This window comes from Rhinolophus hipposideros (assembly GCF_964194185.1).
Source record: "Rhinolophus hipposideros genome assembly, chromosome: 15".
NCBI classification, from domain to species: Eukaryota; Metazoa; Chordata; class Mammalia; order Chiroptera; family Rhinolophidae; genus Rhinolophus; species Rhinolophus hipposideros.
Window position 1 is genome coordinate 43,040,244 of NC_138061.1, and position 26,429 is coordinate 43,066,672.

General features: G+C 34.4%; 1 protein-coding gene across 15 annotated transcripts in view; it reads right to left on the minus strand.

Moving 5' to 3' along the window:
* JMJD1C (jumonji domain containing 1C) overlaps positions 1–26,429 on the minus strand; it is a 267,004-nt gene that overhangs the window by 16,398 nt on the left and 224,177 nt on the right. For 13 of the 15 annotated variants that reach the window (XM_081074645.1, XM_081074651.1, XM_081074659.1 and 10 more), the window contains 11 exons: positions 24,736–26,417; positions 21,133–21,305; positions 18,649–20,858; positions 13,459–13,660; positions 11,177–11,391; positions 9,656–9,808; positions 6,431–6,520; positions 5,480–5,607; positions 5,080–5,293; positions 3,977–4,191; positions 2,997–3,275 (listed from right to left, as the gene is read on the minus strand). In XM_081074645.1, the coding sequence (XP_080930771.1) occupies positions 2,997–3,275; positions 3,977–4,191; positions 5,080–5,293; positions 5,480–5,607; positions 6,431–6,520; positions 9,656–9,808; positions 11,177–11,391; positions 13,459–13,660; positions 18,649–20,858; positions 21,133–21,305; positions 24,736–26,417 (5,561 nt within the window). The remainder of the gene's footprint in view (positions 1–2,996; positions 3,276–3,976; positions 4,192–5,079; positions 5,294–5,479; positions 5,608–6,430; positions 6,521–9,655; positions 9,809–11,176; positions 11,392–13,458; positions 13,661–18,648; positions 20,859–21,132; positions 21,306–24,735; positions 26,418–26,429) is intronic. The other 2 variants (XM_081074653.1, XM_081074652.1) reach the window with 2 other exon arrangements.

Genomic DNA, 26,429 nt, shown 5'->3' on the forward strand with positions numbered 1-26,429 from the left:
CAATTTCTATACATTCTGAGTTTATATTACTTAAAACACGTGCATTCTTTACTGCTACAAGGAACATGGTAAATAAAAATATTAAACAATTAGGCATAACATTACATTTCAAACCTAATGATGATTCCCTGAAAGTGAATCTCGCCTTTGAAATCCTATGAATTCAAATCCCCTCGAGGCTAGTCTCTAAACCAAAAACCAACAATTGACAATTTATAGCTTTTAAAACTCCAATGCTGACATAAAAGAAAAAAACCTCTTAGGCAAACTTATGTATTAATCTGTTATTTTTAAAAATTCCTTTCTTATAAATGAAGTAGAAGTCTGGGAGAACACAAAGTTGTGACAAAGCCTCTTGTAAAAGATATTAAGTACTCTTAAACTTCATAAATATTGGAAACTATAAGAGAATAACCTCTAGCTAGGGATCTTATCATAAAAGATGTCCCCGAAGGGTGGGGAGAACCATGCTAAAGTCTGTTTAACTCTTGAATGAATGCTCCATTAACTTCCTTTCAACGTGCTTAATAACATATCCAACTCTTAAAAATAACAGTTCAGCTATTAGATAATTATTGTTGGCAATTCACATATTAATTCCCAGCCCCTATTATGTCCATTTAATAATACTTCTTTACCCAGCCCTATGCCACACTTTCTTATGATAATCAGCAGCCTGGGAAAAGTAAGTAGATTTATAAATATTATAGGGCAATTATAATATTAGAAGATTCTGAAGCAGAATCCTTAGGATACCATTATCATCATCTTCATGGAATACTGAAAGCCTTCCTAATTTGACTCCTTGCCTCTGGTCTCATTCCCCTCTAATTCAACTTTCAATCTGCTTTGCTGTTATTTTAAATTTACTTTGATTACTTTGATTACTGAATTAAAACTATTATCGACAGGATAAAATTCAAACTCTTTAGCATGATATATAAAGGCCTTTCACAATCATAGCCTGTCGTGCGGGGGACCCTGCTCGCTGGGCCATTTGTCATGCAGGGCGGCCCTGCGGCGTCTCTGGTCCCACTCCCCACATAAGAACGCAGGACATGGTGAGGTCAAAAAGGAACACCCATGGAGCCATAGACAGGGGAGTCATACCACTATATTGTCTCTGGCAGCACTAGTCTCACTGGAGGCTGGATCCACACTGTGCACAACCCACCATCCTAACTGCAATCCACTCTTGCTAGCTCAGCCACCATCTTCTTGCTAGCCCCCGGTTTGCTGCTAGCGTAGCCACAGCAGTTATATTAGTGGCCAGTGGCTCCCTGGTTACAGCTGACGGCCAACTAGCCACAGCTGATGGCCATCCAATCACAGTTGATGGCCATCTACTACCCGAGCCAGGACCTTTCCACGTGAGGCCGAGAGCCTGGAAACTGCACTCCTGGCTCTGTCCCCACATAGCCCTAGCCACTTCATTTCCCCACCATTATTATCCCACAGAATTTTTATCTGTTTCAGACAAAAAAACTACTTAACAATTCCCCAAACATCTGATGCTTTTGTTTATCTCCAACCTCTTGTCCTTTAGAAATTTTCACTTAATCCTTGAGGCATTAAATCAGACTAGCCTTTTTGAATTAGTACTCTTAGTCATTCATTCACTCTTTTGGGTTTCAGTAAGACCTTGAACATATTTCTTACAATATTTAACATGTTTATAAAAACATTTATGGGATTATTCAAGTCCACATAAAATTGAGTGGTCTAAATTGTGATCCCACAATGTATGGCACTGGGGCTTGAAGAGCTAACAACAAAAAAGGGGCAAAATATTGTATACACTCAGCCTTCCATATCCCTGGGTTGCAAATCTGCACATTCAACCAACCATGAATAGAAAATCTTAGGGAGAAAAAAAAGATGTTCCTTTGTTGCTGATGAATTACTCTGTACTTAAGGCCTATGATGGTTGTGTCAGTATTGAACATGTACAGACTACTTTTTCTTGTCGTTATTGCCTAAATAATACTGTATAACAATTATTTACATAGCATTTATATTGTATTAGGTATTATAAGTAACTGGAGATGATTTAAAGCATACAGGACAATGTGATATATTGTTATTTTACATAAGGAACTTAGGTATTCACAGATTCTGGTATCCAAAGGGGGATCCTGGAACCAATCCCCTGCAGACACTAAGGAACGACTGTGTATATACAATTCATAGGTGTGTATTTTTTCTGGGGAAAAACCAAACTTTCATCATATTTGGAAAGGATTAGTGACCTAATTGTACTAAAATGCTCTTACTCATATTGTACTCATTTTCATATCCTAATGGCCAGCACAAAGACTGGATCTTAGGTGCTCAGTAACTGATGAATGAAGAAAGTAAAAGAAAATATCAATGTTGTTTTCCAGAGAGTAAGAAAAAAACTGAAAATGACAATACTAAGTGTTGCAAATTCTTAATTTTGTTCATAATTTGTAAAACTGCCATCTGAATTGCGTATCAAACGTATCAAAACTTTGGTCAAACAGAATATCATTTTTCTTTTTGAAAAATTAAATAATGGATTTTGTCATTTAAGATTTGATGAACTTAAAAATAAATTTTCTATAGATACACATTTAAGGCAAAAGCATCTATACCTTTCATCAGTTCAAGAAAAATGCTTCTAGTATTAATACTTTAATAGCAGATATGAATCTGTTAATTGGGTAAAAATATAAATGTAAAAAAAATAAAGGAGGTACCAAACTTTGTAAATACAAGCTTTATTAAAAGTCAGTTGACTAGTAAGTCAAAAAAAATCAGTGCTTCCCTGTTAATTCATATAAATCTGGCCACAAGAATTCAGAAAAAATCATCTGGTAACTTTTACGGTGTTTCTGACATCTTACTTCCACTCCAAATGTGTTAAGTAGTATTTTTCCCCTTTCTTTCTATCCCTAAGGAGAAAGCCATTTTGCCTGTTCCAACAAGCTTAAGTTACACTAAGAGTGTGTATTAAATCAGCTTAAAATACTCACTTGTCCATGTTTCCAACACTCTTTGAAAAGCTTCCAATTATTAATATTTTTATAATCCTTAAGCCAAAGGATATGCTTCTCACAGATCCAAGAATGTGGTATATCACTGTACAATTTATTGTTCTCATCTGTGGCAGATTTTCTGCTTTCTTTAGGCTCTTCTTTTAGCTCCGGTTTTACATTTATCTTAGATGCTTTATTTGGTGGAATTTTGTTTTCAACAACTGAAGCAATTATGTCATCAAGAATGTTTGGCATAGTCCTTCCACTTTTACCAGTCTATTAGGGAAAAAAAAATTGTATTTTGAGAAGAAACATTTACATTTTAAAACTTTCACTTTGATTTTCTACTAACATAGCAAACAACCAACACAAACAATATACCTGCCTTCAAGAACAGGTAATCATGTCAGTGGATATGAATCTCTACTGCTTACACTGTTCCTGATAGATGGAAACCGGAAGTTTGGTGGTCTCCATGTGAGGCCAGGTATGCAGAAAATAGAAGTCTGGCCTTCCTACCTTTCATATTGTTTTAGGACTGGGGCAGAGGAGAAAGGACAGACAGGTGGAATTCCCCATACTTTTAAAAACCACTAAAAATTTATGTCTATCTATACAATTAGTCTGCTTTTATTTTTCTTTGGTGAATAATTAAAGCAAAAATCTGTTTCTAAATATTTTAAGTAACGAAACATCTACTTCCATATTTTTTCCCCCCACTAAGCAGATGGTTTTCAAAATCTGAAGGAGTATCTTAGGGTTCTTCTGGAGTCAGAATGCTTCTCCCCTAACCTTTTTCACCTTGGAAAAAAACAAAGTCTCAAGCTTTTACGAGTTACAATGCAAATATGAATATGCCCAGTATTTTGGTATACTTGATTTCAACTGCATCTATTTATTCTATAGTTCACAACCAAATCTCCAAATCATCTAAATTTAAGGCCCATGTGAAAGCCAAAATATGTTAGCTCACTTACTGGGGTTCCCATTGAATATACTGGTGCAAAAGCAATGCCAGCATCTGTAGAACCCACACGTAGCTTGCCAGCTGTTGTGGTCAGTAAATCCCGTAAAGTTGAACCTTGTTCATTATTCTGGGACACAGGAGGTGATGTTCTGCTGTTTGGAGAATCAGGATTGTCCTGTTCTTTCTCTTCTTTAATTGGTTGTTCAAGGGCAAATTCTTTGTTTTCTGAAATAAATCATTTTATAAAATTCAAATAAAATTAAGCATGCTGCCAAAGTACAGACAAAACTGGCACCCTATATTTTAGTGAGTTAAAACCAGTAGCACCAGTGACTAATTCAATTAATTCACCTCAACACACACCAGAGACCAGGTTAATCCTTCAAAATGGAGTCAAACAGTTTGAATATGAAAAGGCCTTCCTCAATCTCTTAGACATTTAGCTGAGTTTATATCTGTCACAGATAAAAATGCTAGCATTTTTATCTGTGACAGATAGAAAGTATAGGTAAGAAAAAGGAACAGAGAGAAAGTATAGGTAAGTAACAAATCTATTGCCCTGGTGGCTTTACTGATATGCTCATCCACAAATGATTCTGCAACTAAATTTGATGCAACCATAGGGAGGCAGGTTCCTAATAAGACAAAGTTTTACTGAACCTAAGCCATAATGCAAGCAAAAGACAAAAGTAAATTGTTTTGAGTGAATAGTACATTAATGTGTAATAGTACATTGTTGGTTATAACTATTATATAGTTCACCCTTAAACAATGTGGGAGGACAGGGGTGCCAATTCCCCAGGCAGTCAAAAATCTGTGGATAACTTTTGACTAACCCAAAACGTCCCTAGGTATCTGTGGGAAACTGGTTCCAGGAATCCCCCACCGCCGCCCCGACAGATTACCAAAATCCGTGGATGCTCAAGTCCCCTATATAAAATGATGTAGATAAATGCATATAGTTGACCCTCTACATCTGTGGACTCCCAACGACGAATTGAAAACAGTGCAGGTACTTATTGAAGAAAAAATAGACACATAAATGTACCCAGGCAATTTAAACCTATGTCGTTCAAGGGTCAATTGTATACTTAGATAATTAATTATATTTACCTTTTTTTTCCTCTCTGGCCTTTTGCTCTGCAAGATCTGCTAACCAGTGCAGTGGAGACTGGGATTCTGGAGGAGTTAACTTGCTGTCTGTGCTAACATCACTCCCTGGACTGTTGCTGCCATTACTCTCAGACTTCTGAGGGTCATTTTGCTGCTGAGACTCAGGCATGCACAGAGAAATTTTATTACTGTGATTAAGAACATTCTGTAAAACCTACAAAGGTAGAACAATTAATTTTAAAATACTATCTCTTCATTACTCAGAGTTAAAAGTCGTAGTTATATTTATACAGTAACATAGAAAACATAATTTATAAAATACAAGTCCTAAACTGGATTTCAAGTATCAAAATTAACTTAACCATGCATTTTATTTGAACAATTAGAGATTTATACTCACTTGAGACACACCGTTCATTGTAGGAAAATTACCAACTGGTATATTCTGTTTGTTAGTACAATGACAATGGGATTTAAAACCGTATTTTTCTCTAAGAGTGTGCATCGCATCTAGAAGATCTGTCAAAACTACAAAACAATAGTGGTTAATAAAAAAACATTACAACTAATTGTTAGATTATGAACTATTTTTTCCCATTTTTCTTGTAGAAGTTTTCTTATGCCGTTTGACTTCTTCCACTTTTTTCTTCATCCCTTCCATCAACTTCAGGTTTGATCATTAATCCAAATTCACGTTCTCTATTCTTTTCTCTCTTACCTCTATTATTAAAAATTGAGTATGTTAAAAAAGGGGGGAAGAACATCCTTTCATCATAAATCTGTAATAAACTTTTTCATGACATTCTAGTTTTCCCCTTCTAAAATGGTTCCTCTGTGGCTTTATCTTAGTCACTAGGGCTGGCCCTTTTTTGCTACTGTGTTTCCCCAAAAGTAAGAGCTAGCTGGACAATCAGCTCTAATGCATCTTTTGGAGCAAAACTTAATACTATAAAACCCGGTCTTATATAATATAATATGGTATATGATATGATATAATACTGGGTCTTATCTAATATAAGACCGGGTATAATATAATATACTATAATGTAATATATATAATAATATAATAAATATAACATAACATAATGTAATATAATACATATAATACTGGGAATTATTATTCATTTTTGCTCCAAAAAACTCATTAGAGCTGATTGTCTGGCTTGGTCTTATTTTTGGGGATGCAGGGTAGTTTCATTACATAGAGGGTTCTAAGAACTGAGCAAAAACAATTTAAAAGACCTGATAAACCTTACCTCTCGATTCTATTATACTCCTCCACATGCCCAAATAATCTGAAACAACCAAGAGCCGTTACACTGCTAAGTAAAAAATGTACATTTATACTTACCAGAACCAGGTATGATTTGAGTTGGCATTAAATGTTTGTGATCATGAGGCTGTCCCTTCACACACTTCATCCAAGCGTACAGTTCTTTATCTGTAAGATTGTAACATATGTATTTTTATATCAGTCATGGTTTTATAATTATATAAAATTAATGGCTTATATATAGAGGTTAATGATTATATAAAATGTCAACAGTAGGCTTCAAATATATGGTTCTTAAAAAAATAAAGACACACCATTCTAAGAATTTTATAAAAACAGGATATAAATTGACATGTTAGCCTTTTCTAAAATGACCATTCTTTATTATTAATGTATTAGTCACCTCAATCTTCTCTGTCTGATTCTAGCTTCTCTGTAGTTAATCCTCGAACTCAGCTATTTTCTGTGCCAAACATGGAATTTGCCTAAACAAACTGATACAAAGTTTGACACTATTGCTAACTTATTTTCTTTCATGCTTCAAAGACATGTAGAATTGTCATGAGATATGTGGAAAAGTTGCTACTTTATAGTGAAAGAAGAAAAATTCTGAGATGTCCTAAATTACAAAGCACCAAAAAGTGAGAGAAAGAGACAAGGGTTAACCCGTTAATAGCTGTGGGTCAACTAACAGTAGACTGCTCATATTCCTGAATCTATGTTGGAACTTGAAATCAATTCCTGTACTGATTACCATCCACCATTGCATCATTATGCAGGAATTTTCAGGAATGTTCCCCATAACCAATCAAAAGTAGTAAATATTTCTTCCTTACAGACTGTGTACCTACCCTAGAACTGCCCCCCCGCTTCACCTTTTCCCCCCTCTCCCCCTTATCTGTAACCAAATGTAAATTCTTTCAAAACAACTTAAATCTTTCTCCCTCTAAACATAATGTATGGAAAGTGCCCTTCAACTCCAGGACTTCAGACATGTTTGTAGGTCGGATTGCATGCCCCAGGTCCTGGTGTTCCCAGGTAGCATTTGGCTCAATAAACCCTTTCTTTCAGTAAAGATTTTGGCCTCAAAATTTGTTTAACAGTAGTTATTTAATTGCTACTTTTGACTTCAAAGAAGGCTCCATGCTTGGAGTTGTTAACATAGTTAAGAAATAGCACAAGGCATATACATACATAGGAAAACTATTTAATACTTCGATCTTAAGATCTACTCTACAAATTTAATGACATAGATATATATATATATATATATATATATAGATAGATAGATAGATAGCTACTAATGATGTGGCTTTAAGAGCGTCAATAAATACTACAAAGCTCATTAAATTCAGCATAAAAAAATCTAAAACCATTATTTCACAAAAAAGTCTCATACTAAATAAAATTCAAATCCAGTCTAAAACTGGTTTTTAAAAAGCTTTCTGACTTTCCCCTCCAAAGCCTACATAGTACAGCGGTACCTTGGTTTTTGGAAATAATCCATTTCGGAAACCCATTCGAGTTCTGAAACATTTGAAAACTGAGGCACGGTTTCCCCAAAGAAAGTAATGCAAAATGGATTAATCCGTTCCAGACCTTAAAAATCAACCCCTAAAACTGCAAATTTAGCATGAATTTTACTATCTAATGATACTATAAATCCATAAAATTTACGGCGTTCGTAAACTGAAATGTTCATCAATGGAGACATTCAAAAACCAAGGTACCACTGTAATTTGTAAATGTTTTCTAACTGCTTACACTTTAGACACTTATGTTAATTACCACTATATAAAACTATAAGCTACAAGGCAGTCAATGTAAGTTAATTACAATATTTAACAGTGAAATAAGGAGATATATAGATAATAGACTATACCTCAAGACATAGATTATACTAAAAAAATTGATATGGTGAATGACAAGGCTATACTTTCAAAATTAATAACACTGAAAATCAACAGCAATACAACCATTTAGGTTTATTATACATACCCTATTTTTTTCAAAACAGGATTCATGATCATATAAATATATAAATACACACACACACACACACACACACATATATATATATACATACATACACAATATAGCAAAGCATAAATTAATTTCTTCTTAATTTGGCAAAAGGAAAACAAAATATGGAACCAGAAAAATATAAGATACATGTCATGAAGTTTTATAGCAATGCAGCTACTTCCATCAACTGAAAATATCCAAATATATTTTCATGGTTTTGAAGATACTTAATTTCACAACATGCATTCTTTACTATGGTTTCCCATTTTATTCGTATTTAATATCTTCTGCACATCACAGTAACACTTGGCAAATGTTTCGACATGCTTGCCTACTTGCTCAGGTCTCTTTGGTAAGTGCTGGGTATATAAAAAAAGGATCAGAAAGGATGAGGTTTAGTAATCCTATCAGTGGAAAAGATACTGATGGCTAAACCATGGTTCATCTATCTGATATACCACTAAGAAAAAGAGCTGAATGGAATAAAAATGACATTTATTTTTTTAGACATTGAACAGTCTACCACTAAACATGATTTTACTTCTAATACTTGCACGATTTGAATCCTCTCATTATATTAAGGCTTTACCCCAAATAACTTAGTATTTTCAATATTACCAGTATTAGGTAGCTGTGTTACTAACAGGTTCTAGAAGTGACTTCAGGCACCTACACATTAGCATTTAAAAACGGTAAAGCCTAATGTAAATTTGGGCCATGGTAAGGAACTGCTTGAAATGAGAGGGTGAGGGTGAATGTACAAATCAGGCTAAAAAGATATACAGTAGTACGCTGGTTTTCAAACGTCTCCGTTGAAGAACGTTTTGGTTTACGAACATCATAAATTTTATGGATCTATGGTATCATTAGATAGTAAAATTCACGCTAAATTTGTAGTTTTAGGGGTTGATTTTAAAGGTCCGGAATGGATTAATCCATTTTGCATTACTTTCTATAGGGAAACTGTGCCTTGGTTTCTAATGGGGAAACTGTGCCTCGGTTTTCAAACGTTTCAGAAAGCGAATGGTCTTCTGGAACGGATTACGTTCGAAAACCGAGTTACTACTGTAAATGCAATTTTATTCTAGAATATCTGGCCATTCATAAACTGTAGCTACTCCTTTTTAAAAACAAGTGTCACAAAATTTCCTTAATGCTATATATTTGTAATTAAGGAAGGTAGAAAAAAATACCCACACATCTAATTTTCCAGATGAGTGATCCTAGAGAAATGAAAATTATAAAAAAATTTAAATTTATATGAAGTTAAAAACGAACCTCTAGTACTCTTCCTTTCCTTTGCCTTATAACAATCTAAGCAGACCACAAATCCACATTTTTGGCAGACCCAATGAATGTTAAACAATGTTGCTTCACATGCGTCACACATCTCCCGAACTCCTCTCACTGCTCTTTTCCAGGCAATTTTAGCTGAAACACATAAAAATAAAAATGTAAAAGGCAAACCAGGAACTTTGAAGGCTATGTTAACTAAAGATCAACAGCAGATCTTGAAGTAATTACTAATTCCCTTCAGAAAATATACTTACATCTAATTGAAAGTTTTTCAATCTTGACATTTTTAATTATAAAATTCTGTTGTGGGGTAGTACCCTATGCACTATGTTTAGTTGTATCTGTGGCCTCTACCCATTAGATGTTAGTACTCTACCGTGACACCTTTCAGTTTATGTAACCAAAAATGTCTCCAGTCATTGCTAAATGTCCAGTGGGGGTACAAACCACTGATTTAAGGGAGGGGAAGGAAAAGAAGCTACCATTTACAGCACTTAGTCATGATAGGTGATATACATAAGTAAACACAATTAATATGACTATGTTCTAAACAAATCTATGAGTAGTTATCATTCCCATTTCATAGATAGTTAAGCTACCGTGTTTCCCTGAAAATAAGACCTATCCGGACAATCAGCTCTAATGTGTCTTTTGGAGCAAAAGTTAATACACGACCTGGTCTTATTTTACTATAACATAAGACCTGGTTTTACATAATACAATGCAATACATTATATTATATAACACCGGGTCTCACACTACTTTTTGCTCCTAAAGACGTGTTAGAGCTGATTGTCTGGCTAGGTCTTAGTTTCTGGGAAACACGGTAGTAGTAGAAAAAGTTGAGATTCAAATATAACACCTAACTCTAAGACTTTGGTGAACCACAACAGATTAAAAATTTAAGTAATTGGGATGGAATATGTCTTTATATGGCAAATGCTGATATTTCCCAATTTCGCATCCAAAGTGTTTTTAACATGTTAAACTATGTCATAATGGCAGAAACAGCAAAATGCTATTGTGATTTTATGAACGGTTAATCCATTCAATTCAACCTTAACTAGAAAATATCCATTATCTTAAATGCATACCCGTTGAGATTCAAATATAACACCTAACTCTAAGACTTTGGTGAACCACACCAGATTAAAAATTTAAGTAATTGGGATGGAATATGTCTTTATATGGCAAATGCTGATATTTCCCAATTTCGCATCCAAAGTGTTTTTAACATGTTAAACTATGTCATAATGGCAGAAACAGCAAAATGCTATTGTGATTTTATGAACGGTTAATCCATTCAATTCAACCTTAACTAGGAAATATCCATTATCTTAAATGCATACCCGTGTATTTCCACATAATAAGTGTCATCAAAATTAAAAGGAAGCAAGACTAGGTAAGAACAGGGACTTCTCCCATAGATTAAATATACTTCAAAGAGAGTTGTATAAATGAAATTTATACAACTGCATGTTTTAAATATTTAAACTTCCTTACCATCCTTTTTCACCCAGGACAAAGCTGTTTTCTCAGATGTTACTAATTGACAAAACTTATCACCTATTATATCCAAGATGTACTTCGAAGTTTCTAAGTCTAGTTCATCATCTTCATAATTTTCATGTGTCCATAAACTCATAGCTTCATCATCATATTGGTCAGGAGAAGAGAAACCATCTATTCTAACCACTCCATTTTTACTAAATGATAATCTGAAACATTAAAACATAACAGCATTAGATACCAAATAACCAGCCCCAGTTATCTTGTAGTTGTAAATTTATATATTTATATTTTTATGTTAAATATACAGAATTATATTTACAATTAAAACACAAGAAAATGGGATAGTCCACATACACATACACTTTTATTAAATTTAAACAACTTAAGATGACTCCCAGAGTGTTACACAAAAGGCAATGATATACAGCACGAATTTTAGGTTATTTCAAGAAATAAGAATGCCTGTATCACTTAATTACTTAACTCCAATCAAATGAAAACTACATCCAAGTGTTTGGATGTGAACAAATTTAAAATGTTAGCCAAATGCTGCCTAGGGCATGCTGTTATATTATATATAATCTAAATCAGGAAACCCTACAGTTGAAAATGCCTTAAATCACTTTAAGGCTTTCTTTTTTTCACTGGATTAAAAAAATGCCAAGTACACATACATATTTTTAATTAATCAAAATGACACTTTATTACTGTAATTTAGAGGAACAAAGGTAAGTTTATTAGGAACCCAACTGCTTCTTTCCTTTTAGCTTCTGACATCCAATTAATGTAGCTATTCAATTCAGAGAGATTTAGGGTAAATGGAAGGCAAAATTGCCATTCTCTTACTAGCTGGTGTTTATTCAATTAGCTTTGTAATTGCTCTATTCTCAAACTGGGGATATCGAAAGTTTATTATAAGTCATTACTTATTTTTCAAATTAACGCCACCACGATTTCCTTTCACCTCTTTTCCCCATACTTTTACCTTACCCTTTCCCTTTATTTTAAAACCAAACTTCTCCCTTTGATATAACCCATCATCTTATTTCAGCTTTATGTTATTATCCATACTTGAGCAGTTCTTTCCTTCACTTTTCTAAGATTTTCTTATCTCTTCAAACCTACTTTCCTGTTGATTCCTTTTTCATATTTTCCTGCACTTCCATGTATACTACCTTGTGTAACTATTTTTTGAAGTTGGGGATTATTAGCTGTAAAGATCATGAAGAAATAAAACAGAACTTGTTGACTTCCAACACATACATACTTTTGGGATCTCTACTGGGCCACCAGCATAATATATTTGCCAGAGCAAAGTGTCTAACTTCTTATTCTTAGGAAGAAGGTGATGACGATTAGGAAAATAACTGCAACTAACATTAATAGAGCATTTTATAAGTGCTTGGTACTATAGTAAGGACTTTGTGTACTTTATCTTATTTAATCTTCATGAAACGTCTCTGAGATGGGTAGGTACCACTACCATTCACATTATGAAGATGAGTCAGGCTTAGCTGTAAGTTCAACCACAGTTAATCAAGTCATACAGGAACTAAGGGACAGAAGTGGACTGAAACCCAAGAATGACTGATTCTAGAATCTGAGACATTAGTCTCTACTGGTTGGGCTATCCAGTTATTCTTTAGTTGCACTCTTACAAGTCTATCTATAAGTTTTTAGTATTTAAAGTATTTAGTAATATTATTATAGTACTATACAGATTAATAACAACTATAAGTTGTTTTTATATTTACTACAAAACCTATGAAATGTGACATGGTACTAACAAATCCTTCCTGTCATCTTAGAACTCATATTTTCATAGCTAACTATGTTTAACAAGACAAAAGTTTGGGGGTATTCCAACGTAATGCACTGACTTTATTTTAATGCCTAAAATACCTAGATTTATAGACTATGTGATTATTAGCTAATGTACAGGTATCAATGCAACACTGTTTTGGCCAAAGTATGTAAATGTTTAAAAAAATCTTTACATCAAACTACTAGGAAAAACTACTAATATTTTCTCATTAAGAATAAATCTCAGAAGAGAAAGGCTATATGAATACATGTAGCAATGTAACTATGGATTTAGTCCAACAGTTAGCTATTATTAAATTCAGCATTAAAAAAGTTTAATATTCTTTTATGTTTCAGAAACAAGGAGGCTCAAAGACTCATTCCTGTCTCCAGAAGGGACCCTCAGAATGATAGTATAATTTCTAGTATCTAATAAACATACTTTCTCCCAATTATGTATTTTCACTTACCGTCTAAAGTAGTAAAATCTACAAAATACTGGTGAATGGGTTGAGTCTTCTCCTTTTTTACTCCGAATAAGTCTACATTCTCGACACTTTTGCAAATTAGGCCCTATCTCACAGCAGGAGTCATCCTGTAAAAAGGATTCCCCAGTTTGCTTCAGCTTCTTGACTTTACGCCAATCTTTTAATACTGAACGAGGGATGCCAGCTGTAAAACCAGTAGAAAAGTATTAGCAAGATTATACCTTTTTAGAAAAGTACACTCCTTGAGATAAAATTCAAGTCAATTGTACAACTGTGACAGTATATTAATTGTTCTGAAAAGAAGGAAAGAGATTATATATTTCTAGTTACTCATTAATAAGTAAAAAAAAAAGTCCAAAGCAGCACTTTTACTTGTTATTCCACTAACCAAATGAACTCTGTGTCAGTACACTGGAAATGCAGATATAATTAAGTCTTCTAGCTGACAGAAATCTTTACATCTATTTGTATTTGTGTAATAGCAAACACAAGAATCATTCATTTTATCAGTAAATCTATAGCTAAAAATACAGCCATTCTACACAATAATTTGGCAAATGTCGGAGGCAGCTCTTTCGAGATCCACAGGAACAGCCTCACAACCAAAAGTTAATTCTTTTTACAAACAGACTAGTTTCAACATACTTAGGTTTTAAAATACTTCTCCAAGGTAAGCGTGGCTCTTTAAGACTAGTGGCGATTTTATAACACCGATATTTAGGAGAAGGGGAGCTATTTCTCTTAACATGTCGCCCTTATTATAATGCCCTCCATTTAATATCAGTATTGATGGAAGCACTATCTTTTAGAAAAATGAAAGGATTTGAAGGAAAAATAAAAGCCAACATTAACTTGGCTGTCTTTTTTGACAAGAGAAAAATGGCATCACAGAAGAAGTTTAAAGTAAACCAAAAAACTGCAGGAAAAATTATATATCACGGGGGTGCCAAAATAATGTATACACATTTTAAGCGATGTTATCTGTGCTCAAGCAGTAGTTGGCCGTAATCAGAAGTGTCTGGACGCTGATGGTAACGACTTTGAGCACCTCTTGTAATTGCAGAAGTCAGACGTGACTTGTGTTCATCTTTTGTGATTGGTATATACTCAGTACTACGATTAATAGTTTTTTCCTTGCTTAAAATGTGTACACATTTTTTGGCACCCTCTATATATTGCAAGAAAAAATTATATATTTATATTAGGTTAATTATACTATAGTCTATTTCGTAGCTCCATCACTTTTATTAACTTGAACTTAACTGTTGTAATAACACTGGCTCAAATAATCAGTCCTCTATAGATCAGGAAGAATACAAAACATACATAAATTAAGTTTCCTATTAAATTTTTACAAATATATTAGTTTAAAATAAACCTATATTTATTTTAATTGTTTATCCTGTTTATTATAATTGTTCACTTTTATAAGTGTGTTTACACTGCCCATATTAGTGTCCCTATACATCAGACATGAGATTTACATAGTTTGCTATTTCTGTCATGCTGAAAGAATACGTTGCATTTCCTATCCTTGTGTTTTCTAATCATGCCCATTTTGTGGATCAGAGGCAGAACAACTATTCTGAGACTACATACTTCTTGCAGAAACTTGCAGCAAAACTCTTGTCTTGAGCTCCCACTATCACCTGTCCACAGTGTATACAGTACAATTACAGTTAGATCACACATCTTAAGATAGGAAGGATTGTGTTTAAACTCCAGTATGGCCCATTTAAAATCAGCTCCAGTTATTAAACACTGCTGCCTGGTTCTCTACAAGTTCTCCCCTCTCTGTCTCTAACTTAGGGAAAGGAGCCATTTGGCTTAATCCATTAGAGAAACACATATGCATATATACACACACCAATTATGGAATAACAATGTTTCCAGAAGGCTTGTGTAAAAGGTTTGTTATTTCCTTTACTGTGTATAAGACAGATTTTTCCTATGGACTGCATAAAAAGATCAGAGCTTTTAGAAGTTAGAATAAACAACAAAGATGGTACACTGCTGATAACTTTTTATTTGGCACACTTGCTTCCCATCACTTACTTACTTTTTAAAAAAATTCACTACACTAGAATAAACTAAATGCAATCTATTTCTATTTTGACTAGGAGACATCTATTAACTAATATGCTTTTACATTCCAAATAATGGAACAGCTCAGAGAGTATGGATAACCATACCATCATGACAATTTCAATAGTGTTATAATATCAGACATTTCAAAGCAAATCTCAATTCTGTGACACAAAATATATACTCAAGAGCTTTTCTGTTGAATTACAAATGACATGAAGACCCAGGTAATATGAACAGTTTTTGACATTATAATTTTTGCTTTGGCCAGGCCACAGAAGACTAAGCAAATTTCTTTTATAAATTTTACTATGTTTGTACAACAAATAAAACCTCATCTTTCAACTTGATATATCTAATTTATTGGCAACATCTAAAATCTAAAACTTTGAGATTAAGACACTTAGTCAACAAAAAATACTTAATGGATATTTCTACTTCCTCTATACTGTAAAAACTTTTCAACCCTTTGTTGTCAATTTACTACCAAATCCTCAAATAGCTGTTCTAGCAACTGAAAACTAGGAAGGGAAAAAATTAGTAACAAATACATATTAACTTTTAATCTCTGATATGCCATCACTTTAAAAATATTTCTTGAGACAGAGTATTTAACTCTGATTACAGTTAAAAGCACTGGTATTGTGTGTCATGGGACTTACAGATATATTTAAATTTGATGGGCAACTTCAGTTCATAAAATAAAAATATTAGAAAATTAGTCATGGAAAAGTGGCCAACTTTTAATTATTAGTAACAAAAAGCAGCAGATAGGAAGACATTCCAAAACAGCAGATAAAGCAAAATTATACTTGGATTTAGAATGTACTAAGAAACACACAATTATATGTGCATTTGTGCATATAATTATACTTGTATAATAGTGTATGTAACCATATTACATTCTCTAAGTGCAGACTTAACTCACTCTTTGATTCACTATGACTGGGGCTGATGACAACCCCCATGAACATTAGAAGGATAAAGGTCGTATTTAATCCATGAGGTAGATCATCTACGCAGGTTTTGAAATCAGAGTTACGTACTCCCAATTTAGAGAACAACAGTACATCAACTCTGCCCATAATTAATAAATGGTATTTAATAGTCACTTAATATTATTTTGGATTTGGGAATAAATGGAATTTAACATAGCCTCTCTGATGTTAGTATTAAGTAGGGGAGATTTGACTGTAACAACTTGAAAAAAAGTGCTGATTCCAATGTTAGGACTCTTTACAGTGGGAACATGGACATTTAATCTCAAAATGAAAACAGAATATGTACTATCATTAAGAGTTAATGTTATACATTTGACTTCATAAGAGTGTTCTAAGTGTTAAAAATTGGAAGGTTCCTATCTTTGTTTCCTGTAAGTTTAACAACTTGAAAAAAAAGTGCTGATTCCAATGTTAGGACTCTTTACAGTGGGAACATGGACATTTAATCTCAAAATGAAAACAGAATATGTACTATCATTAAGAGTTAATGTTATACATTTGACTTCATAAGAGTTTTCTAAGTGTTAAAAATTGGAAGGTTCCTATCTTTGTTTCCTGTAAGTTTAACTCAAGTATTTGAATATCCCGCACCAAAGAAATGTTATGTGATGGAAGAGAAACAATTGTTGACCACACTAAGCTTCTTAAGAATTCATTGGGAAAGTAAGTAGAACACATGAGAAAGAAAAGGCAACACTGTATGCAATCCGATACTCAAATAAATGGCAGGTATCCTTCGTTGTCAATCTCCCTCTCTTCCTTTCTTCTGACTATATTTGCATTTCAGTCTCTCAGCCTCTCTCTCTAGTTGAGCTTGTTCCTTCGTTCTTTCACTTCCTGACTGTCCTTTTCTATGATTCCATCCTCCTGTTTTTCTCTCTTTCACTTTGCCTCTGATTTCCACACAGGCATGTGGAAAACCTCATTCAGTGAAAAGGCCCAAATAAGAGCCTTCAAGCATCCAAATGCTTGTGAAAGTACTTCTTGAATGTCCACATTGTCACAGATATTTCATATATTGTATGTGGATGGATACACGGTATAGTGAAACTATTAAGTGCTTTCTGCATTGTGCAACATACCTAAAAAGAAATAAGCAAACTGAGAAAAACTACTTCTAGAGTAAAAACATATAGAAACACTTTATAGTGAATATTACTGGCAAATATCACTTATTTGGTCTCGCTATAGCCACAAATGACATGTAATTATCAGTTATGAAACTTACACTTATTATGACTGTTCTTGGACAGAAATGAACACACATACTACAATCACCTCCACCCCCGCTTTTATTTAACTTTTACCCATTAAGGACTGCTTGAATGAGTAGCATTATTAAGTAGAAGGTAATTTAACCTTTCAATTTTGTCATGAGATGAGAGAAGGGTGGGATACAGGCCACCTCCACACACTCTGAAGTAATTCTCTTCTAAACATGTGACTAAGTATATTCTTTTTCAACTAGATCTTGTTATATGTAAATATGAGAAATCCACTTTTGACGTGACAGCTCTAACTACATTTCTCACAGGTCTTAGAAATGGTCAAAATTTTAAGTAACTACCGTGTTTCCCTAAAAATAAGACCTAGCCAGATAATCATCTCTAATGCATCTTTTGGAGCAAAAATTAATATATACAATATAATTTAATTATATTATAATACAATTATGTTGTATTATATCTAGTCTTATATTATATAAAACCGGGTCTTATAGAAAAGTAAGATTGGGTCTTAATAAATTTTTGCTCCAAAAGATGCATTAGAGCTGATTGTCCGGTAGGTCTTATTTTCGGGGGAAACATGGTACTAAATTACACATTGGGTTTCTGCCAATATGAGTGCAAGATAAAACATATTTCTAGAAGTCTCTTAAAAATGGAGGGAACTATAGCTTCTCTCATTTCCTCTTACAGGGTACTTGTAAAATACAGAAATGAGGTGAATGAGCACATACAATGTGCTAACGCATACAAATAAAGTCAAAAGATGCCTTGTAGCTCACTAATCTTTAGAGAACCACGCTATGATTGCCAAGAACATACAGCCTATTTTACCTGAGATAAAAAATAAATTTACTTACCACTATTACTGCCGCTCTGCAACTTCAATTTACTTTTTTCTTTGGCACTCCTGCTGAGAACCCCATTGGGTTTTAAATCTTCTTCTATTTCACCTTTTCTCTTCTGCAAATCGTTTTGCTTCTTTTTATAAGTTGGCTTAGGTTGCCTTTTAGTCCTTTGCTCTGACTTGCTTTCACTTTCATCGGAGTCTCCACTTTCAGAGCCAGATTCATAAGTTCTTTTGGCTTTTCTCCTATTGACCTTATTATCATCTTTTACATATTTATCAACTATGATCTTACTATCTACAGTATTTTGTATATCATTAGATGTAGAGGCTATTAAATTGACAGAACATGGCTTAATAATTTCTGAAACAGAACTCCCTGAATTTTCCATTTTATTAGTATTTTTATCTTCTTCTGAATGTCTAGTAAGCCAGGCTTTTTTCAGTTTAGTATGGTAGTTTGGTTGACTTGTCTGGGATGCTTGCCCATTTCCTACAGAGTTTGCTTTGTTTATTGTACTACAGACTACAGTGCTATCCAAGAGAAGGGCGGCGGAAGATGTCTGATTTTTCACAGCATTAGGCTCAATCTCACTAACATTACTACTTTTATATTGAGCTGCAGCCAGTGCTGCCTTGTGCTTTTTTAAATGAATAAAATCACTTGTGCCTGAGAACCCAGAGCTGGGCTGAACAGCACTTCCTGTCTTACTACTGGCTGGTGTAACTGGAGCTGTGGTGCTGACCCTGCATTCTTGTGTTTGCGCCACTGAATGACTGACACTTTTTGAAGAAGTACATTCTAAGGATTTAGAGGCCAAAACGGTATTTGATAAAGAGTAAATTATTTCGGAGCCACCCCACCTGGAAACACTGGTGGTAGTGGCAGCAGACGTGAATATATCCATTTTGGTGTTACACAATGTATTTACAGCAGACACAACTGAACTGGGAACACCGCCCTGTGAGACCGCCTGAAAGTTTTTTTCAGATTTTATGTGAGCACTGTCTGAATTCACACTTGGCAGAATGATTCTTCCAGTCTCTCCAGCTTCTGCTTGTTTGATGCAATCTGTTTGATTTGCCCCAGTTGAAGATCTTTCACTAACTCGATCTTTGGAAGTTATCGGCATTGCTGGCACACTATCAAGTTTTGTACTAGAAGGTGGACGTACAATGACAGATGCCATAGCAGCCTGTGACTTTCCACTGCTTTTCTCTACATGCCATTCAGCTTTCTCTTTGCTGAGGTTATTATTAGATTTCCACATTTCCGTCACATTCTGTTCAGAAGAACTCTTAAAATTTGCCTGAGAGTCTTTTGGCTCAGGAATTAGAGTCGGAGGCTTTTGTGATTCTTGAACTTTCCCACCAGCATTTACAGGCATCACTGGAGTTAAAGTTGGAGGGGAAAGGCTACTATAGCTGCTTTCCTTTCTTTCCAGGCTGTGATGAATTGGTGGGTGAAATACTGGTGCTCTATGTAAAGCAGGCATACTCCGGAGCATATTTGTAGAAGAAACTGTTAAATGGGTAGGACTCCTACAATCATTTCTGAAGGTTGTTACTGAGTGAGAGGCAATTTGATGGGGAAGATGTTCTGGTATCTTGCCTACTAAACCTTCACTTTCTGGTTGGTGTTTAATCAAAGGTGGAGGTTTGGAAAGAGATGATATAAATGAAGTCAGAGTTTGAGGATTAGCTGCTGCTGCAAGGGTATTACTCTGTTTTTCACTGTAAATATTTGCAACTTCTTTGGATGGGTATGACCTTGGTGGTTCGTTGACCACACTATTAGACAATGTAGTGAAGTAGTTACTTTGGGGCAAACTCTGAGGCACTGAGTGCTTCATTTTATAAAGATCTGATACTGAGCATTCTACATCCTTGTCATGTTTGAGGACATGGCTTTTAGGGCTAGAAGATGACGATGCTACTCTGGAATAATTATCTCTCTCACCATCAAGCCCCTTGATTTTAGTTGTAAATGGAGCAACGTCAATACTTTCTTGAAGAATTCGACGGTGTTCCTCCTTGTATTTGTTTAATCTCTCCCCAGTCTCCTGGGGTGGTCTCTGTAATTGATTCATCACAGGATCCACAAAATGCCTATGCAAGTGACCATCTTTTCCAGTCTGTGACCTACTTAGATCCAGATCATTTTTTGCTGATGTGGATGAAACAGAACGTAATGGTTCAATAAAAGCTTTCCTTTCCAATTCTCTGTCAAGAAAATACAAAGGTTTCTGTCATCACTTTCTCTTGTATGATACAAAGCTAGCGTCTATGCAGTATCTGATATGAAAGTAAAATACGACTTTGCATGTACTCTAATATTATCAAGTAAATCACAAGGTCTATCAAAACAGAAAGAATACTACTTATATAAAGCTTAGTGTTAAGACATTTATTAACATAAAATTACCTGCTTAAAAAGTGAATTAAGAAAAACTATAAAAGACAAGGTATTTGTAAGTTTTAAGCATTGGGGACTTACTCTTTATGGTGATCTACTAAACTTTTTGTCAATGGTGGGCTGGAATGCGCTGTAATTTTAAGAGGTCGATGAGGCTCTGCACTGGAAGGTCTCACAGGAATGTGACTAAGTAATCCAATACCATCCGCTGAGGTCACAGGGGTGGGTTGATGTAACCACGGGCTGGGAGAATTCTATTAAAAAAAAACCACACAACAAATCAGATTTCAGTTGCTAGAAAAAGCTAAACACAACATCACAGTAGGACTTTAATAAAAATATTTATGACGCATATGACTTTTTCTAAATGCATCTTATGAGAAATATTCAGAAAAATAAGTAACCAACATAATTATATGGATATTTCCACATGATGTAAAAAATTAATCAGCATTAAATTAATTTCCAGAAATTATTTATTTTACAGAATGCAGATCTTGAAATCATTGCCTTTAATGTGTAAATGATTAGAGAATATAGCTTATAAGATTTCCTGAGGTTCTATCATCAAAAGGACATTATGTTGCTAATAGAAAATAAAACTTGTTATTCCTAAAATACACTTCCCCAGAAACAGAAATTATAATCAAGTCATTTGCTAATTTTTGTTGTCAAAAGAATAAACTTTTACAACGTAAAAATTTATTTAGCATTGGCAAAAAATTACATTTTCATGACACAACTGTACTCCATTTCACTATAAGCTATAAATATTGGTAGGCCAGTAAACCTGAAGGTGTGGAGGTACAGCAAAATTATTAAAAATCTTTTGTATATATCAATATGCTGCCTTTCTCATACTGAATATGACACTGATCTCTACATTGAGAGTTTCAACTATCTAAATATATGCTCAGAAATTGTTTTTGTACTGTGACTCATTGACATTTTTCCAGAACATCATCTGTTGAGTCAAATTATTGGGAAAATAGAATCCTTTGATTTTCACAAAGGGAATAAATTTTACATCGCAAAATGATAATGCAAAAGCAATATGATATCACACCAAAGATATGCTGTTGTCAAATGGCGTAGATTAAAAAATACATTATAAATATAGTCAATAATGTTGTAACAACTATGTATAGTGCCAGGTGGGTATGAGACTAATCAGGGGGATCATCACATAAATTATATAAACGTCTAACCATTACGTTGTATATGTGAAACTAATATAAAATAATACTGAATGTCAACTGTAACTGAAAAAAATAATTAAAAATAACACAAAGACCTCTAATTAAAAATACATTATAATCCTCACATAAGAGAAAAAAATATATATAATATATACATGCACACAAGGATTCAAATGTTTAAAAGGCCTCAATTCTACAAGATCCAGAAATCTTAATTTGCAATCAATTACAGAAACGATAAAAGTTTTTTACTATAAAATAACATTATTTCCTAATTGTTTCTTCACTTTAACTCATAATACTAGGGTTAAGACATCTTCACTTGTGCGCAAAGTGTTTTACATAATAAATGTAAATCTGATATGCTTGTTTTTAACAAGTTCATGACCAGTTAATAAAACATTATTATAAACATGGAGGCTAATTCCAGTACACATACTAAGAGAGGCTCCTACCCAAGCCATTCATAAGTTACTTATATCTGTTTTCCAAGGTTTGGAAGTTATGGAAAAAGACTCAAAAATATCTGTCAGCTCTTGGCTCCCGTATGTTCCTCTTGCCTGACTTTGTCCACTATCAGCTGTAGCTACATTCATGACACGTGAGAATGAAAGGTTAGAGTAAAAATGTGGGTGCACTGAGCACTTGGGTCATCAGGGCTGCTTTCGATTCTGACAAAGAATTGACTTCAACTACATAATGTACACATTCTAGTAAGATTCCACCTACTCTAAGTTTAATGGCACCATCAAGAATGGAAATGGGAAACTTATGATCAATGCAAGCATAATTCTCCTAGAATTAAGATCCTATCAACATCAAATGTGGGTGAAGAATAAATTGTGGAGTTAAATTGTGACTTCATTAAAGGCTAAAGCTCATATGACACTGGAGCCAAAAGGAATTGATGGTTGTTAATGGGAATAATCCATAAGAAATATCCTTCAAAATTGTTATAACTCTATCTTGCACCACTAACCTTGATGCTCCTCACCACTAAGGTCAACAATCACAATTTGGGAATCAAGGAAGGACCCATAAGCACCGTCTATATGTCATCACTGCTACCCAATATAACAGCTCCTCTGACCAACTTTTGGGGACACAAACCTACATCTACTGGCACTAACATGGCTCTATGTCAGCAGTATTATCCCTGAGGTAAATAAGAAGGTTACTAACATTGTCTTCCAAATTTTCATTCCCAATATATCTATTGCGGATCTTGCTCAACTTGACAAAGGTGTCAAAAATACCTATGTTCACTGCAGTGTTATTCACCATCTCCAAGGGGTAGAAGTAACCAAAAGTCAATGGATAAATAATGTATAAAGAAAATGTGGTATATACATACAATGGAATTATTAAAAGAGCTTAAAAAAGAAGGAAATCCTGTTATATACTCCAACACAGATGAACTTTGAGGACATTATGCTATGTGAAAACAGTCACAAAAGGATAAATACTGCATGGTTCCACTCAGTCAGAGTCATAGAAACAGAAAGCAGAAACATAAATGCCAAGGACTTGGGGGCGGGGGGTGGGAATTAGTATTTAGAGGGTATAAAGTTTCAATTTTGCAAGATGAAAAAGTTCTAAAGATCTGTTGCACAAGAATATGAATAACTTAACAGTACTGTACACTTAGAAATAGTTAGGATAGTAAATTTAATCTTAAGTGTTTTTTCACCATAGCATAAGTAGGTAGGTAGGTAGAGAGATAGAGAGATGGAGTTAAAAAAGACTGGGAGATTTTTGAAGAGCATCCTGGGCTGCGCCAAGGACTAAATTGTCTCCTGAAGTTTAACAGGGACACCCATTCTCCCATTTTTTATATTGGAGTTGGAAATGCCCTCAACAATTCCTTAATGTGAAATGTGGCCACAGAAGCCACATTGCCCATGAAGGAATAAGAGACCTATACCACCACCTTCAGCAATACTCTGTTACGTAGAGAGAATCTAAGCCTCAATTTTACTCCCAAATGTTGGGACCTTCTAACCTTGGCATCCTTAAGAGAACAAGGACATTAGAGAGTCATAGCTTGTAATTTACCATCAACATAATATATCTAGCTGGGAAATATAATAATTTGTCTTTTAAAAATAATTTCATAATATATCAAAAGCCTTATAATTTTATATAAATTTTAATCCAGAAACTTCTAGGAATTTAACTGAGCAAAACAATGATAGATACCTACTATAATTAGTTATGAAGATATTCATTCTTCATAATAGGTATATCAGAACAATCTAAGAAATTTTACTTCTTTACATCGGCTTATAAAAAATAAATAGGCTTTTCTGAGATTTCAGCTTCCATGGTTCAAAAAGTTACTAAGTATTAAAAGTTTCATTATAATTTGAAAAAATAACTGAAAAATTTAACATTTCATATGAAGAAATCTAAAAAATTAATGGATATTGAAAAAGTATTTGTACATCTGACTAACATATACATGGCAAACTACAGTGTAACTTACCCTCCTTAATGAAGATTCAGCATTAACTGCATTTTCTGGGTGAACCCACTTAGAAGAAGGTAGACCAAGTCCTGAGTATGCATGTGTTCCATTTGGATATTGCCAAATAATTGGATAAAGACCAAGCTGATTATATGAAGCAGAAGGATGGGCTTGTCCAAGAAGATGAGGTGACTGGTGCTGTAACAACTGTTGCTGTTGCTGGTGTGCTAGTGCTAAGTGGCTCAAGCTGCTGGCATGAGCAGTCTCTAGTCGTGGGTGGCCACCAAGTAAGGAGGCAGCAGGCACTCCAGGTAACACAGTAGGAAGTAAATGAGGGTGATGAACAGAATGGTGTGGACCACTAGTCAGGGCATGAGTGTTAATGGTAGGCAATGGAGTTTGATTAGATGATCCAGCCAATAGGTGGGGTGCAGGAGTTAAGGCTGGGTGATGGGTACTTGGATTTATACAGGTTCTATGGGATGAAGAATGAAGAGGAAAAGGATGCTGGTTTAAGAAAGGTGAAATGTGATTAGCTCCTGTTTCTGACCCAATAAGTGCAGGATCTCTGTAAACTGTGAAATGCTCATTTTTATCAATGATAAGAGGGCTCTTTGTAGTTTCCAATGTACTGCCCCGAGTAGGAACTGGATGAAAACTGCATCTTGATAACTCATGTTCTATCTTATTTGCCAGTCTCCTTTCACCAGCAGATTGACTGTTCAAGTAAGTGGCCTTAGACTTTACGGAATCAGGAGAATGGGTGATTTTAGGTTTAACAACTTCAGGTGAGGGATTGGATTTTGTCTTGTGAGCATCTACTGAAGTATTAAGTTTAGACTTTATAGTCTCTGGAGGGGGACTTCGCTTACACAGCTTATCTTCTGTCACAGAAACCGCACTTAGAGAAGACGTGTAAGAGACGTACTGATTTTTCTCTTTTTCCATATTCAGACGATCATTTCCTGAACAAGTATTCCTAACATTTGATTGGGTTAAATCTACTTTAACTACATCACTGACCCAGCTGGGGTCAGAATCTTGTTTTGCTGTTTCCAAATATTTTGCATTTGCAATTGAATGTTTTGAATCACTAATGTTAGGATCCATTTTCTGAAGTGTTTGAAGGCCAAAGGTACTTGAGTTTTCCTGAGCCACTTTTTCAGAATTAGTGTCGTTAGTAATATCAATAACACATTTTGGTGTGGATGGTCTGGATACAAACTTCTCCTTCGACAATAATTCCACTGTATGCGTTTTTTCCATATTGCATTCCTTACTAAGTAAATCATTAGGATGATGATCAGAAAGTGTGGCCTGTTCTAATGAATGGATAGTCATTTTTTCTTGAAGCTGTGAGTCAACAGACTTCTGCTTCTCTGCTTCATGGTTTTTATCTTCTTGTATTTGATCCCAGGGAGGCTGGCTATCTATTAGTTTCTCCTCTCCTGTCTTCTCATTATTCTGGGATTTTCCTTCTTCTCCATTTATCTTTGAAGTGTTTTTATTTTTCAACTCACTTTCGGGCTTCTGCTCTGAGGAATTATTTATCATTCTCTTATTTGAATTTTCTGAGTCACTGCTCTCGGAAAAGTCTGAAACATTGTCAGTTCGTAGTCTTTTCATATTTAGTTTCTTTTCATCCTCCTCAGGTTTCCTTCTTTTGTTTATCAACTGCTTGTTTTTACCTTTAGGATTTTCTGTAAGATTTA